The sequence below is a fragment of the Mytilus trossulus genome, chromosome 3, assembly GCF_036588685.1.
Source record: "Mytilus trossulus isolate FHL-02 chromosome 3, PNRI_Mtr1.1.1.hap1, whole genome shotgun sequence".
Lineage (NCBI taxonomy): Eukaryota > Metazoa > Mollusca > Bivalvia > Mytilida > Mytilidae > Mytilus > Mytilus trossulus.
The window spans coordinates 29,404,189-29,418,525 of record NC_086375.1 but is presented as its reverse complement, the minus strand read 5'-3'; the positions used below and the strand labels follow the sequence as shown (position 1 = coordinate 29,418,525).

Here is a 14,337-nt window from a genome sequence, read left to right as displayed (position 1 = left end):
TTATAGTAATAATAAGGGCACTTAAGATGTAAAGGGAAACGAACTGCCTTTAAAAGAAAAGCTTTTATTTTAATATGTTAACACTAACATAAATTAAACAACTTCTCAAGCGTTATTCGGGGTTGGGAACCCACTTTTTGAAAATGTCGTGATCCGCCCTGTAAACTATGATTGCCAATGAAACAACTATTCAACAAAGTTCAAAAGAATTGAATGCAAGCAATTAAAGGCACCAATACGACTTTCAAAATTGAGAAAAAACAATACCATGAAGTCGGTATAACTTTCGGGACAATTATTCAACCAGATAAAAAAAAGTGTAAAATCGTTTGTAATAGGAATTAAAATTATAAATCATCAAAGTTGAACGTGTGTTTATCAGTCAGATTATAAACTTGCTAGAGGTAATTTTCACGAGAGCCATCATGGTCAAAGGAAATCAATGTCCAAGGCTGACGGACAATTATAGTTGATTGACAAAGATGGTTGTAATTGTCTTTAGAAACGAACATACAAAGAATAAGATTTAAGAATATCAGGAAAGCAACTATAGTGTGACGTTTATCAGATACATTGTATCTGCAATGTAAAATTCGTTATATAAATAACCGGGCTGAAGTGCGTTCACTATTCACTTTTTACTTTTCACTATTCACTTTTTACTTTTCACTATTCACTTTTTACTTTTCACTATTCGAAATCCATGAATAGTGAATTGTGTTTTTTTGCACTATTCACTTTTCAAGTTTATTTTAATTGAATAACTTTAAAATCTTCTTGTATGTCCTGGATATAGTCCTGTCTGAATTGGGTAGATATCCTCTTTATATAAATTTGCTAACACATATGTTTATGTATTGGCATAGACTAGAGAATTCTCCATCTGATTTATTGAAAAATGCTTATGCAGAGTTAAAAATGATAGAAAGCAACGGTCAAACTAGTTCCAATAATTCATGGCTCTCTAATATCATTTTCTACAGTGAAAAAAATGGGTATCGACCTAAATATATGTAAAAATTTAGGCAACAATAAATTTAAAAACAGCTTATGACTATGAAAATTATTTAGATTTAAAGGACCCACAAAAATATTTGTTAACAACACACAGACTGAGCAATCACTGTTTAAGAATAGAAACTGGCAAACATGAACGAATTACCAATGTATGTGGTAAATATGAAATATTACCTCGACATGAGAGGATAATTTTATGTTTATATTGTAAGGCAGCAACCATTTGATTTTCGGGGGGGGGGGGGGGGGGGGGCTATGGTTTTTTTTGGAAAAAAAGTTTGTTTCCAATTTTTGGTGAAAAAAATAATTTGTTTTGGACCCTGAGAAAAAAAAATGTTTGTTTCACCCTCAGCTGCCACTATTGGTAATGCTAAAATTGAAAGAAAAAAATTGTTTTCGGTTTGTCGCTAAAAAAATAGATTGTTCTTCGCCGAAGGCAAAAAAAAAAGTTTGTACAGAAAAAAAAACCATAGCCCCCCCCCAGAAAATCAAATGGTTGCTGCCTAATACAAATTGTATTGAAAATGAAATGCACTTTCTTTTGGAATGCTCTCTTTACAATAACCTCAGAAGAGATATCAGTGATTATATAAAACAAATACCCCAGTTTAGATAGTTTAAATAGAAATGATCTTTTTTCATGGATCATGATTAATGAAGATATCTATTTTATGTGCATACCTCGATAAAGGCCTGCAACTAAGAAAATCAGAAATTTAGTTAAATACTCTAAAATATATCAACATTATCTCCCCTTGACCACTGATCCTTTCTTCATGCATTTTAATTATTATTTTATGTTTCTTTAATCACTCTGTAAAGTTTATGTCATGTTGTAATTAATGTTATGCTCTTAATGGGCCCTTTAATTTGGAAAATAAAAATATTGTATTGAATTGTATTGTATTGTATATAAAAAGAAGATGTTGTATGATTGCCAATGAGACAACACTTCACAAGAGACTAAATTACACAGAAATTAACAGCCACAGGTCATTTTCCGGCCTTCAACTTTTATAACTGATTTTTACATCGCGATAACCATGAGGGCATTCAGATGCATTGCTACAGCAGGAATTCTACTTGCGTAACTTTTTTTTTTTACTGGTAACCGATCTATAAATTTGGGGACAATTATCGAGTGCAACATAACATTCCTTATCGTCTGAGCAGATTATACTGATTTGTATGACTACAATCAGAGAAATTTATATAAAAGATATTGAGAAGTCTCTGCTACAATATAATAGTTATTACGGTGTGGTCGTTGTATATTCATCATTCACGCACGAACTTATCGTACAAAATAAATATTTCTTTGTACATTAACCTTACTTTCATGCGTAGAGATGTGAGACAGGTGCTTGTGACCGATGTTCAGTAATTCCGTACTTTTATTATAGTTAGTTCTTATGGTGTACTTGGTGGATCTTAATAGAAACCCAATCATGCACTTTTCTGCGTTATGTGATCGTTACGTGTACTAAGTATTGATTGATTGTTAGTTGCTTAACGGCTCGTGGCATATATGAACCAAGTAGAAAGATTCATTAATAGTAACGGTTAGTCTGAACACCATTTTTTTAATATAGATTTTTAGAATCATTATTTTGCAAAACATCGTATGATTCAATGTAGCCATGGTTGACATATCTCAAATGATGTTTGCTTAGTGGACTTATCTCAAATGATTTTTGCTTGGTGGACATATCCCAAATGATGTTTGCTTCGTGGACATATCCCAAATGATTGGTTAGCTTGGTGGACATATCCCAAATGATAAGTAAGCTTGGTGGACATATCCCAAATGATTGGTTAGCTTGGTGAACATATCCCAAATGATTGGTTAGCTTGGTGGACATATCCCAAATGATGTTTGCTTGATGGACATATCCCAAATGATTGGTTACCTTGGTGGACATATCTCAAATGAATTTTGCTTGGTGGACATATCCCAAATGATTTGTTTGCTTGGTGGACATATCCCAAATGATTGGTTTGCTTGGTGGACATATCTCAAATGATGTTTGCTTAGTGGACATGTCTCAAATGATGTTTGCTTAGTGGACATATCTCAAATGATTTTTGCTTGGTGGACATATCCCAAATGCTAGGTTCAATTATCCCAACAGATTTGTTCATTAGGTGGACATATCCCAAATGATTTGTTTGCTTGGTGGACATATCTTCTTGCTGGACAAAATTTTATTATCCCCCTTAATTATTTGCTTGGTGGACTTATCCCAAATGATAATGAGCTTGGTAAACATATCCCAAATGATTTTTGATAGATGGTCATATCCCAAATGATTTTTGCTTGGTACACATATCCCAAAATATTTTTGCTTGGTGGACTTAACCCAAACATTGTTTTGCTTGATAGACATATCCCAAATGATTTTATTTTCATGGACATATCCCAAATGATTTTTAAATGGTGCAATATCGGTAACGGTTGTTATACAAAATATCGTAGTGATTAATATGACAATACAAGAAGAATTTCAAAAAATAAGACAGAACTGGTTACCTTGTATCGCAATGCTTTTGAAGATCTGTCATCGTAGAAACTAATTCAGATTGGTTATAACAATAAGCAGTGTGTTGAAAGTGAGAATTGGTAAATAACATGTTTTCTGTATGTATCCAATCATGTATTTTGAATTTAAATGAAAAATAAACGAAAAAGTAATGATGTTTTTCAATAAAATGAAACATATACAAAAAAGTAATGATTTTTTTTATAAAATAAAAAAATAACTTGCACGAAAAAAAAGCGTCAAATAAGACGTGATTTCACGTTGAATAGTTTCTGTAATGAACGTTGCACGGAAAATAAATACGTTTATGTTAACCTTTTGTGACTGAGTCACAGTCTTCTTGTATATATTAACGCTTTGTTTTACTTGATATTCCCGATTTTGTATACACATGTTTGATATAATTGGTTTACGACTGTTAAAAAAGTATTTCTTGACGATCCCTGTCAAGTGTTTGAATTTATTTGAAACTACCGAGCACGCAAAATAAGACTTTGAAAATCACGATGCACGTGAAATTAAATAAGCAGAACACGTTGAACGCACACACACACATGCAAATTTTTAGTAAATATAAACGTCATTTTTTCCAAAAGGAATATAAAGCAATACATACATGTAAATTAAATATACATTTTTGTGTACATGCATTTAGCGATTTTTGTCAGATAACTGAATTAGACGTACCTAAACTAGTTTAAATCGGTCAGACATATTAATTATGTTAACAGTAAAAGTGGACTTTTGGTTCAATCAAAATACACCAATAATTTGTTTTAAAGTCATACCGTAGTTTTCGTACTTTTTGAAATATTCTTAATTAAATAAGACGAAATATTACCAACTGTGCTATAATAATCTGCATCGCAAATAGTTAAAGCGAAACCATATTTAAAAAGATAATCCACTTTTAAATTACTCTTTCAAATCATGATACAAGTGGTCTGAATATCCCGTCGTTTGAAGAGCATTATAAGGGTTAAGGTAATAATCATTGTTTTTCTGGTACGCATAGTCGTACTCTTTCTGTTCATTATAATATGGTGGAGGCTCGGAGCCATCAAGATTCCCAAAATGTTGTTTTGATAACAGACCGTCGGTATTCTCGTTGTAGTAGCCCAATAGTTGGGGACTGACAACTGGACGTTTGACCGCCGCGTCACTTGGTATCAGATCTTCTGGTATTTCATCATAAATGATTTGGTCAGCATTATGAAAAGGTACAATTTTAGACCTGTCCATACGTTTGAAAACGAAGATCATTCCAACTATGAAAAGAAATATGCAGGCCAAAGCAAGAGCGCCACCGCTACTATATATAACATAAACAACTCTTGTTTGTTCATGTCTATTCTGTGATCTGTATAATACTTCTGTGTAGATGTCTGAAAAAAATGTACTTTAAAATCAGAAACTTCTTAAAATTTGTCTGTATATATTATATATTGAGTCATAGGGATTGGAAACATAATTTGTATATTAATATAAAAAAGAGGATGTACAAAAATTATATAAATACAAAAGCATTTCCTAACATTCTATAATTTCATAATCAAAGTACTGAAGTACTGAACATCGGATGACCGCAGGTTCTTGTGGATGGTCAAAAGAACATGTCACAGAAACAGATCACATCTCTATACCTGAAACTTAGGTTAATTTACAGAGATATTTTTTTTTATACAAGTTCGTGCTTGGATGATGAATAAATGACAGGAAATTCAACCTCACCGTAATAACTATTATATTGTAGTGCAAGAAATCAGTATACCTTGGACTATTATACTTGTATAATAAAAGTCGTAGAGAATACACTGGTTTGTTGTTATATATATTATTAATATTACGATTGCATGTATGTACCAATTATCAGGTTGTCTGCATGTTGATATCGTAAAATATCAGCTGCGAGACATAATATTAAGCTTTTTGTCGAGTAAGCGCAGCGAACGAGACCTAAAAGCCTTCATATCATTTCGAGCAGCTGATATTTTACAATATTAATTTGCCGATAACCTGATAATCGATTTATCGGGCTGCATTTGCGTCTTTTGGAAGTATTGTCTTAGTTTCATCAGCAACCGGAAGTAGACTTGATAAGTGTGGGGCAAACTTATCAACGTCGGTTCAAACATTATGATGTCGCTGATATGTCCGGGTCAAAGTTATTAAGGCCAGGTCAACGTATTTGACGTCACAAAGCCGTGATATGGAGTTTTATCAAGAGCTGAGCAGATTGATATAGACAGTTGGACGACCGATAAATGTCATTTTCATCTATTTGTATATATGATAATTCTATTCTACTATTATTATAGTGCAGTGCAAGTGCATGGTGGACACTCTTCTGTAAAAAAATCAAAGTCTAATAGGCTGTAAAAGCAATTGCTGCCATGTTAATGTTTTGGGACACTTTTATTTTTCGTCTACATATATAAGAATTAAACCTGACAGGACATGGTTGTCTAGTGAAAAGCAAGAAGGTTTTGACTTTATATCAATTAAAGACTTAAGCAGGAAATCATTTTTAATATGTTTTATATTTCACAAGGAGACAACAAGTTTACCAGGCTAAAGTTGGGGGTAATTATGGATTATCCCCTGGTAGTGTTTGTAACTGGGCAATAATTACTTTTATTTATTTAATTTTAACAATTTTCATAATTAATTTAAATTAACCATTCAGTTAAAACATTTCACCTTTCGAGACGCTAATGTTGAAAAATGGGACAGAAATAAAATAACTTACAAGACATAAACATGTAAAAAATAAATATATATTTCAGCTTACTAAAAATATTTTCATAGTGTTACTTTGACATCATTTCTTAAAACTAAGTCCCACACATAATTGTTCATTTGATATGGGTCATCCTCATGCGGTACGAGAAGTTTTCATGTCGCTAAATAGTCTTCTTGTCGCTTAATTTATTCTTCTTGTCCGTTCTTGACGCTTCTTGTCGCTAAAAGTTCTTCTTGACGTTATTAGTGAGACCGCTATTTTTAGATTACAGGTGGTCATTTACACTACACGTATAACCTGTGTAGTGATTTTTATTTTACGATAAATTTATGAATGAACGATAATTTTATGAATGAACAAGAGCACCTGACCTCTTTCTGAAACACCAATTAAACATATAAAATCGTATTTATTAAGATATAATTCAGTCAAATTTTCACCACTAAATCAACAACTGAAATGATTCCATATTTTGTTGAAACATCGTACAACCGGAGAACAGAAATCGCAGGTATGAAAATGCACTTTTTTCACTGGTGTTGAAAACCCAAAACTAATTTGACTAGAATTTATGAATGACGGAAATTTAAGCGATAACAATACATCGGAGTGACCTCAAGGTCGTCCTCTGTAAAAAAGGATAAATGGAGTTTGTAAGAATATATGACGGTTAAACAGACCATACAAACCAACACTTGTAGCGGGCTTTTCTCGAAATGAAAGAACAAAAAAATAACTAATTAGAATAACACGTGCCCAAGGTAGATTACAATCTATTTTTTTCGTATATTTTTAATTCAGAGCTTACATGTTTTTCCAAAAAAAACATTTTCTGAACTGGAGATGACATAAATATTTGTATGTACATTTTATTCGATCTATGTATTCAAAACTATACAGATTTTAATATCTAGTATACAGTCTCTAATTAAGTTATAAAAAAGTGACTCTATATAAAACACTTATTTTTAAAATAAGGAGGCATATCTTCAAATGGTTTAGCCCACACGGGGCTAGTGTCGGTATGATTAATTAGCATTTTAAAATTTGGAATTCCAGGACCGATATATATTTTTGATTCATCTTGACCTTAAAACAGCCAGTAAGACGTATCATGAGTATATTACCTGATGTTCCCTCTGGAATGGCCGTTGAGGGTCTCTTTGTCGTTCGGCTTTCCGTAGGAAATGGCGTTGACCTCTCTTTTCTCTGGCTCGTGGTTACAATTAATTTAGCTTAAAAAAATGAATTAACACGTTCAACATTTTAACCAAAACGTAATGATAGAAATTTTGGATGGATGGACCATCTGAGAAGTTGAAAAGGATGTGTCAGTGGCCTTATATTTGTAAATACCAACATAAATAGTATTGAATTAATTATCTTTACAGTAAATGATAACCACATGAATACTTGAAATGAAGGCATATTTCCGAATCTAAAATTGGAAATGTGGTGTCAAATAGACAACCACCCGACCAAATAGCAGAAAAAAGCCCAAGCCTAGACCACCAATAGCTATAGGTTTTTAATCACAGCGAGAAAATCCCGCAACACGGGAGCTGTCCCCTAAATAATAGTGTATACATGTATTAGTCCTGCTGGTCAGTTAATATGCAAAAGTTATCATGCGATTCATGTAAACTAAATATTAGGAAGTAGAGTTTCAAATTATCTGCTGATGTTTGCCGAAGTCGAAAAGCTTGTTTTGCGTAGATCATCTTGTTCCTTTAAAATAATCACGTGACCACGTCTGGACAAAACGGAAAAATTGTCACATGATTTTAAAATCCGTCACTCTTTGCGTTTTGCTTGATCTAATAAAGTTTAATGTACATTGACAACAAACTCTACAAATCTAACACTGTCTTATCTCAGCGACAATTGAATAAGTTGTCGAAACTTGAGCAACATTTTGCTTCAGGCAGATCATACCCATTCAGACACTTGAGTTCACTCCAGGTACTTTAGAGAGGTAATTCTGTTGAAGGCCGTACTTTGACCTATAATGGTTCACTTTTATAAGTAGAGTTGTCTAATTGGCACTAATACCACATCTTCCTATATTTATTTAATAGTTTGATTTCTGTGTTGTGGCTTATGTGATGTTTTAGTCTGATAATATTTTCTGCTGTTGCTGTATGTCTGTCCTTCAAAATTGCAAAATCTAATTGCCCACTTCACATCCTTTCATATCTCTTTTTGAATACGTTCGTTGTTTAACTTAGCTCAGCATTATAATTTAAGCTGCAGATTCCTAGGCAATTCATTTTTATCTTACCTTTTCTAAACATGTTTTTCAATTGACATCCTTCTACCCTATCACAAGTCAGCTTCCCTGAACAATTCTTAGGGCATTTGGAGTTACAGCGAACCCCGTACTGCCCATATGGACACTTATATGAACAGCTGTTACCATAGAGACCAGCTGGACAATCTGCAAAATAGCCCATAAAAGAATAGATTTAAAAAAAAAAATAAGTGTTTAAATTTATGTACATTCAAACATAAACTTTGTATAAAATATAAGAAATCCGAAAGTAAATGTTGGAAATAAATATTGAATTCAGGTTAAACTTAATAAACTTTTTTTCCCTTTATTTTTTTCTTTCACTTTTCCAAAAATCGGATTTTACAATTTAAAACTTATCTTAACAAAAATTAAGCTATCATAGAATATTAAATTTACTTAAGAGAGTGGTTTAACACGTTAAGAACAAACGGGTCTGTCGTTTCAACATCGACATTAAGATGAAAACAACCAAACAAACAAACAAACAAAGGACATGCATATATATATAAATGAAAAATATTATTTTCAATAAAGAGGATAAATCTCAAATAGTTCATAGTTCTTCCGTAATCAAAAGGGGCGTATTGCATTTCTGCTTATTTGTCAATGTCCCAATACTACGTTTCCGCAAATTTAAAGTATACGTTTCCGCAATTTGTATTTATTAATTTTCCGGAAATTTAACTGGTAAGTTATAAATATTTGAATATATATTAAATAAATTATATACTAGATATAACTAGTTGACTCTGGTAAGGATTAGTCAAATTACAAAGACAAAGATTCGAATTTTGGTACATGGCTAACACATTTCTTTGGTTTGGCTTACTTGCCAACTGTCATGATTGAAGAATGCTTTGTTGAATTAATAGCCGATGCTCCATCTGACGATAAATGCATGAAGTTTGTCGATTATATATTGGAATTTTATATAGATGGCATTTCGAGATTTCCTCCAACCATTTGGGCATTACCTCCTGACCCCGAGGAAAAGAGAACAACGAATGGTGCCGAGTCTTTTCATGCCCACCTGAACGAGCAGTTTTACGATAGCAATCCTAACATTTTTGTCTTGGTCGATGTGTTATTGAAACTGCAAACAACATCTTACCTAAAGATGAGAACTCTTAACTGTAAAAGCACCCGTTCGGACTTTGTACGACGTGTTTGGCTACAAATATTCTGCAATAACTGACTTATGAACTCCAAAGATATATCAGATTAGTGCTGACTTTTGAACATATTACGTTTTCAAACATTTTAATGATGAATTTTACTTGCATGTTATGATGACTTTTAACTAATTAATTCTTAATTTTTTATTATGGCTTTGCTTTCGATCAACAAGTTTTCTTAATAATTTGCGGAAAAGTAACAATTTTTTTTTGCGGAATAGTTACTTTTTTTCGGAAAAGAAAGATATTTACTTGCGGAAACGTAAACTTTTTTTCTCCCGGAAACGTCATTTTTCCCCCCGGAAAAGTAATTACCAATTTGCGGAAACGTAAAACGCCGATCAAAAGAGTATTCTCTAGTGCGATTGACTGGGCGAACGATTCCATTCATACTGCAAGAAATTAAAAAAAATATCTTGGATTACAGATGCAACTACGGATCACTCCTTAGTAAGAAATTCTCCCGAGGAAATTCTAACAAAATTTGTAACGAACTTAATATGCGATTAAAGTTCCATACTCTTATTGCAGAACAGCACATGGAGCTGTTTCTGATTGCAACTAGCTCTTGTTCCTAATTGACAAATATTCTATATGACCCATTCTATTTGTGATAAATTCTATTTGACCTAATAAAGTATTCTAATTGATAAAATTTTCCATTTTACCTATCTATTTTACCAAACTGATATTCAATTTAACTTATATCACTTAATAGATATTACATATGACAGATACTATATTTCATTTGAAGAATATGCCATTTGACCTATTCTGTTTTACAAATACATGATTACATTTGGCACATTTGATATGACAAATTTTTCATTTGACCTCTTTTGATTCTATTTATCAGATATTTCATTAGACATATATTACATTCGACCTATTCCGTTTGACCCGATAGACATCCAATTTGACAAAAAAATATATATATTCTATTGATAGATTTATGTTAACCATTTGACCCATTCCATTTGACATATTCTATCTGTTATAATTTTTTTCCGACAAATATTCCATAAGACAGATATTTCATTTGCAAGAACATTTACAGACATATATTTCGATAGACATATTTTCTATTTGGGTCCACTCGATAGATATTCAGTTGCACAGGAACACCACATGACAAATTATCCATAAATAGATGTTCCATTTGACTGATAATCCACTTGGCCGATGTCCAACATGACAGACATTCCATTAGACAGATAATCCATTTGATAAATGTTCCATTTGACTGATACTCGACTTGATCGATGTTCCACATGACAGATATTCTAAAAGACAGATATTCTTCTTGACAGGTGTTCCACCTGACGATACTCTTTAAGACAGATATTCCATTTGACAGGTGTTTTATTGACGATACTCTTTAATACAGATATTCCACTTGACAGGTGTTCCTTTTGACGATATTCTATAAGACAGATATTCCACCTGACTGATATTTCATTTGCCAGACATTCCACTTAAGACTTTTACACCACTTAACAGGTGTTCCTTTTTACAGAAATTCCATTATACAAATATTCCAATTGCCAGATCTTCCATTAGACCGATATTCCATTTGACAGATATTCCATTAGACAGATATTCCATTAGACAGATATTCCATTAGATAGATATTCCACTTGCAATTGACATATGTTCCATTAGACAGATATTCCACTTGACAGATATTCCATTAAACCGATATTCAATTAGACCGATATTCCATTAGACAGATATTCCATTGGACAGATATTCCATTTAACAAATATTTCATTTGACAGATATATAATGTTGACAATTATTCCATTTGACATGTGTTCCATTTGGCATGTGTTCCATTCGACAAATATTCCATTTGGCATGTGTTCCATTCAACAAAGATTCCATTTGGCATGTGTCCCATATGATAGATATTCCATTAGACAGATATTACAGTTGACACATATTCCAGTTGACAGATTTCCACATGACAGATATTCCACAAAATACCTTTTTTGATATTATAGGTTAACGTGAAATTCATGGGAAAATTTCACGTGAAATTCACATGAAAAAATACCAGTCATAATTGTTTGGGTCTACTGATATGATTCTTAGAAATACAATTCTTGGAATGAAAACGATGCTTTTTTTCAGACGAATTATTTCCCCTTTTCGTACTGTATTTTGACTATGCGGTATGGACTTTGTTCATTGTTGAAGTCCATAGACGGTGACCTATAGTCATTAATTCATGTGTCACATGATTTCTTGTGAAGAGTTGTCTCATTGGCAGTCAAACCACATCTACGTATTTTCATATGTAAGACATTGCTATATTTAAACTATTAAACTGGACGAATAATCAAATACGAAAATGGAAAAAAAATCCCCAAACCTTCACATTTTGATCGATCCTGTGATAATATAAATCCATAACAACATTCTATCCTGAAAAAAAAAATACAACTGATCAATATAATGACGTCATAATTATCATTATGGTAAACGAGTTATTATAAATTAAAAGAGAAAGTTGATATTAGTTAACACATCATCTTTATATTTTCTAATCACGTCAATTCTATGGTAGTCTGATAAAAGAAGTAATGATGAGATAATATGTATAATATCCGCCTGTATGAGTTAAAATTAATATTTGTTCAAGCAACGCCCATATAAAAAATATGACTTACCCTGTGTCAGATTTACAAGCATTCTTGTCATTTGTAGATAATTGATGAGAAACTTTTACATTTCCGTAAATAAAGAGTAAAATAAAGGAGTGTCCATACTGTAAACCCATACTCCATTTACTCTTAACCTGCTGATTAATATTACATCCGTATTTCAAATCGATCGTTCATAAATTATCTGGGAATTCTACAATTTAAACGAAAGTGAAAATGATTTTTTAAAATGTACTTCAATTGCAAGATCGGATATATAACTTAAATATACTATAATATATTATAACGTTAAAATAAACGAAAAAAAAACTTGACTAGTGAACTTCCTGCATGATTTATGATTTATTAAATTTCCGGATGATACTACTTTAATTAATAACAAATTACTTCAAAAAATTTTAACATACATTGTACTTTTTTGTTTGTCAAAGGGACCACAGGAGGAAATCATCATTGGTATTTTAAAACCCATTAAATTTTAATTTTTCTATTCAACCAGAGTTAAAAATAAATTATATTGCACGAACTGTTGCCAGTGTTGATTGTTATTTTCTATATATATAGAAAGAAAAACCCACAATCTATTTCCGCGTAAGCTTAGTCATCAATGAACTAATCTAAATAAAGAACACTGATAAATGCTGATCATTGTGTTCCTCAATGATCTGTGGCTATTTAAACCCTGAGCTTTAATATAGAAAGCTTTAAGGAAATCTTTTTGAAAATAACAAAAAAAAAAAAATAATATAAAGGAATAACGAATTTCCGAAACAAATATATGGATCAAATGAAACCTCGAATGAAACTTTTGTAAACTTTCAATCAATACTGAAGTATTTCAAATTGCTCATGTATATATCATGTATAAATGACGTCAAACAGAATTGAAATTGTTTGGATCATGTTTTTCTTTTTATGTCATGGGTGATTCCCATGTTTCTTCCTTGTAGCTGCGGAACCGTAGCTCTTATAGGTCCTTATGCTATTTTTTTACCATTAATTTTGCGGACCATATGGTCAAAAAATAGCATAAGGACCTAAGAGCTACGGTTCCGCAGCTATCTTCCTTGCTGCCTGAATAATAACATAAACAAAATATTCACGCCGAAAAAAAGGAAGAACTATTATCATGATTATGTCACGTTCTGAATTTTTAACAAACTTATGTTTCACTATGCAATATACATGATATATAAGTTCTTCAAAATTATAATTGTTAAACTGTCTTCTCATTTTGTTATTTAGAACTGATTCCGGTGTAAATAAATGTTAAAAATCGGGTTTTTATTGCACTGAAGTGTAAGCTTAGCATGGGTTGGAGGGTACATTGTACATACAGCTGGTCCATTTGCTGTATGTCAACGACAGTTTTACTGTAACACAGAACGTCTGTTTTCATTATTCTGATTCAAACACACACAAAATATATAGTTTTCGATTTGTTTTGTTTATGTATTCATTTATCGTTGTTTATGCATATAGTTATATGTAGTACTGTAGTTGTCCTTTTTTAGATTTAAATATTTAATGTCTCCAGGGTAACTCCGTACTAAAATTCATTTCCCCCTTTTTTGACGGTAATGTTCCTTTTGCTTTATCATATGTTGATATATCCCAACTCGTTCGTTATGCACGTTAGTGATGTTATAGATTTTAACGAACTTAATCACAAGTGTTTCGTGACCACAAATTTATTAAAACTTTTACTAAATTTTTTCATAGAAACAGATAGGATATTTGATTAGTAAATTTGGCCGTGTCTGTAAAACTTATTAAAAAATGTAATTCAAATCCTAAATTTTACGGTAATATTGTACTTAGAGCGGAATTAAATATGTGATCCGTGTAAACTCATCTTTAAACAAACTTCTCAGTAAAAATTGTCTTGCCAATATTGTAATTA

The 14,337-nt window shown here is 31.9% G+C and overlaps 1 protein-coding gene across 1 annotated transcript; it reads right to left on the bottom strand.

Annotated features, from left to right (window-relative positions):
* Positions 1 to 4,107: 4,107 nt before the first annotated feature.
* Positions 4,108 to 12,713, bottom strand: LOC134711187 (uncharacterized). Its single transcript, XM_063571641.1, has 5 exons — positions 12,441 to 12,713; positions 12,143 to 12,195; positions 8,582 to 8,737; positions 7,428 to 7,535; positions 4,108 to 4,942 (listed from the first exon to the last, which is right to left on the bottom strand). The coding sequence occupies exons 1-5, from the start codon at positions 12,548 to 12,550 to the stop codon at positions 4,473 to 4,475; spliced, it is 897 nt and encodes a 298-aa protein (XP_063427711.1). The 5' UTR covers positions 12,551 to 12,713; the 3' UTR covers positions 4,108 to 4,472.
* Positions 12,714 to 14,337: the final 1,624 nt, after the last annotated feature.

Excerpts from the sequence above, each read along its gene's own strand:
- LOC134711187 (XM_063571641.1), bottom strand. The coding sequence starts at position 12,550 with ATGGGTTTACAGTATGGACACTCCTTTATTTTACTCTTTATTTACGGA. Across the intron at positions 8,738-12,142 it reads GGATCGATCAAAATGTGAAG|ATTGTCCAGCTGGTCTCTAT; the intron begins GTTTGGGGATTT and ends GCTATTTTGCAG. Across the intron at positions 7,536-8,581 it reads GAAAAACATGTTTAGAAAAG|CTAAATTAATTGTAACCACG; the intron begins GTAAGATAAAAA and ends CATTTTTTTAAG.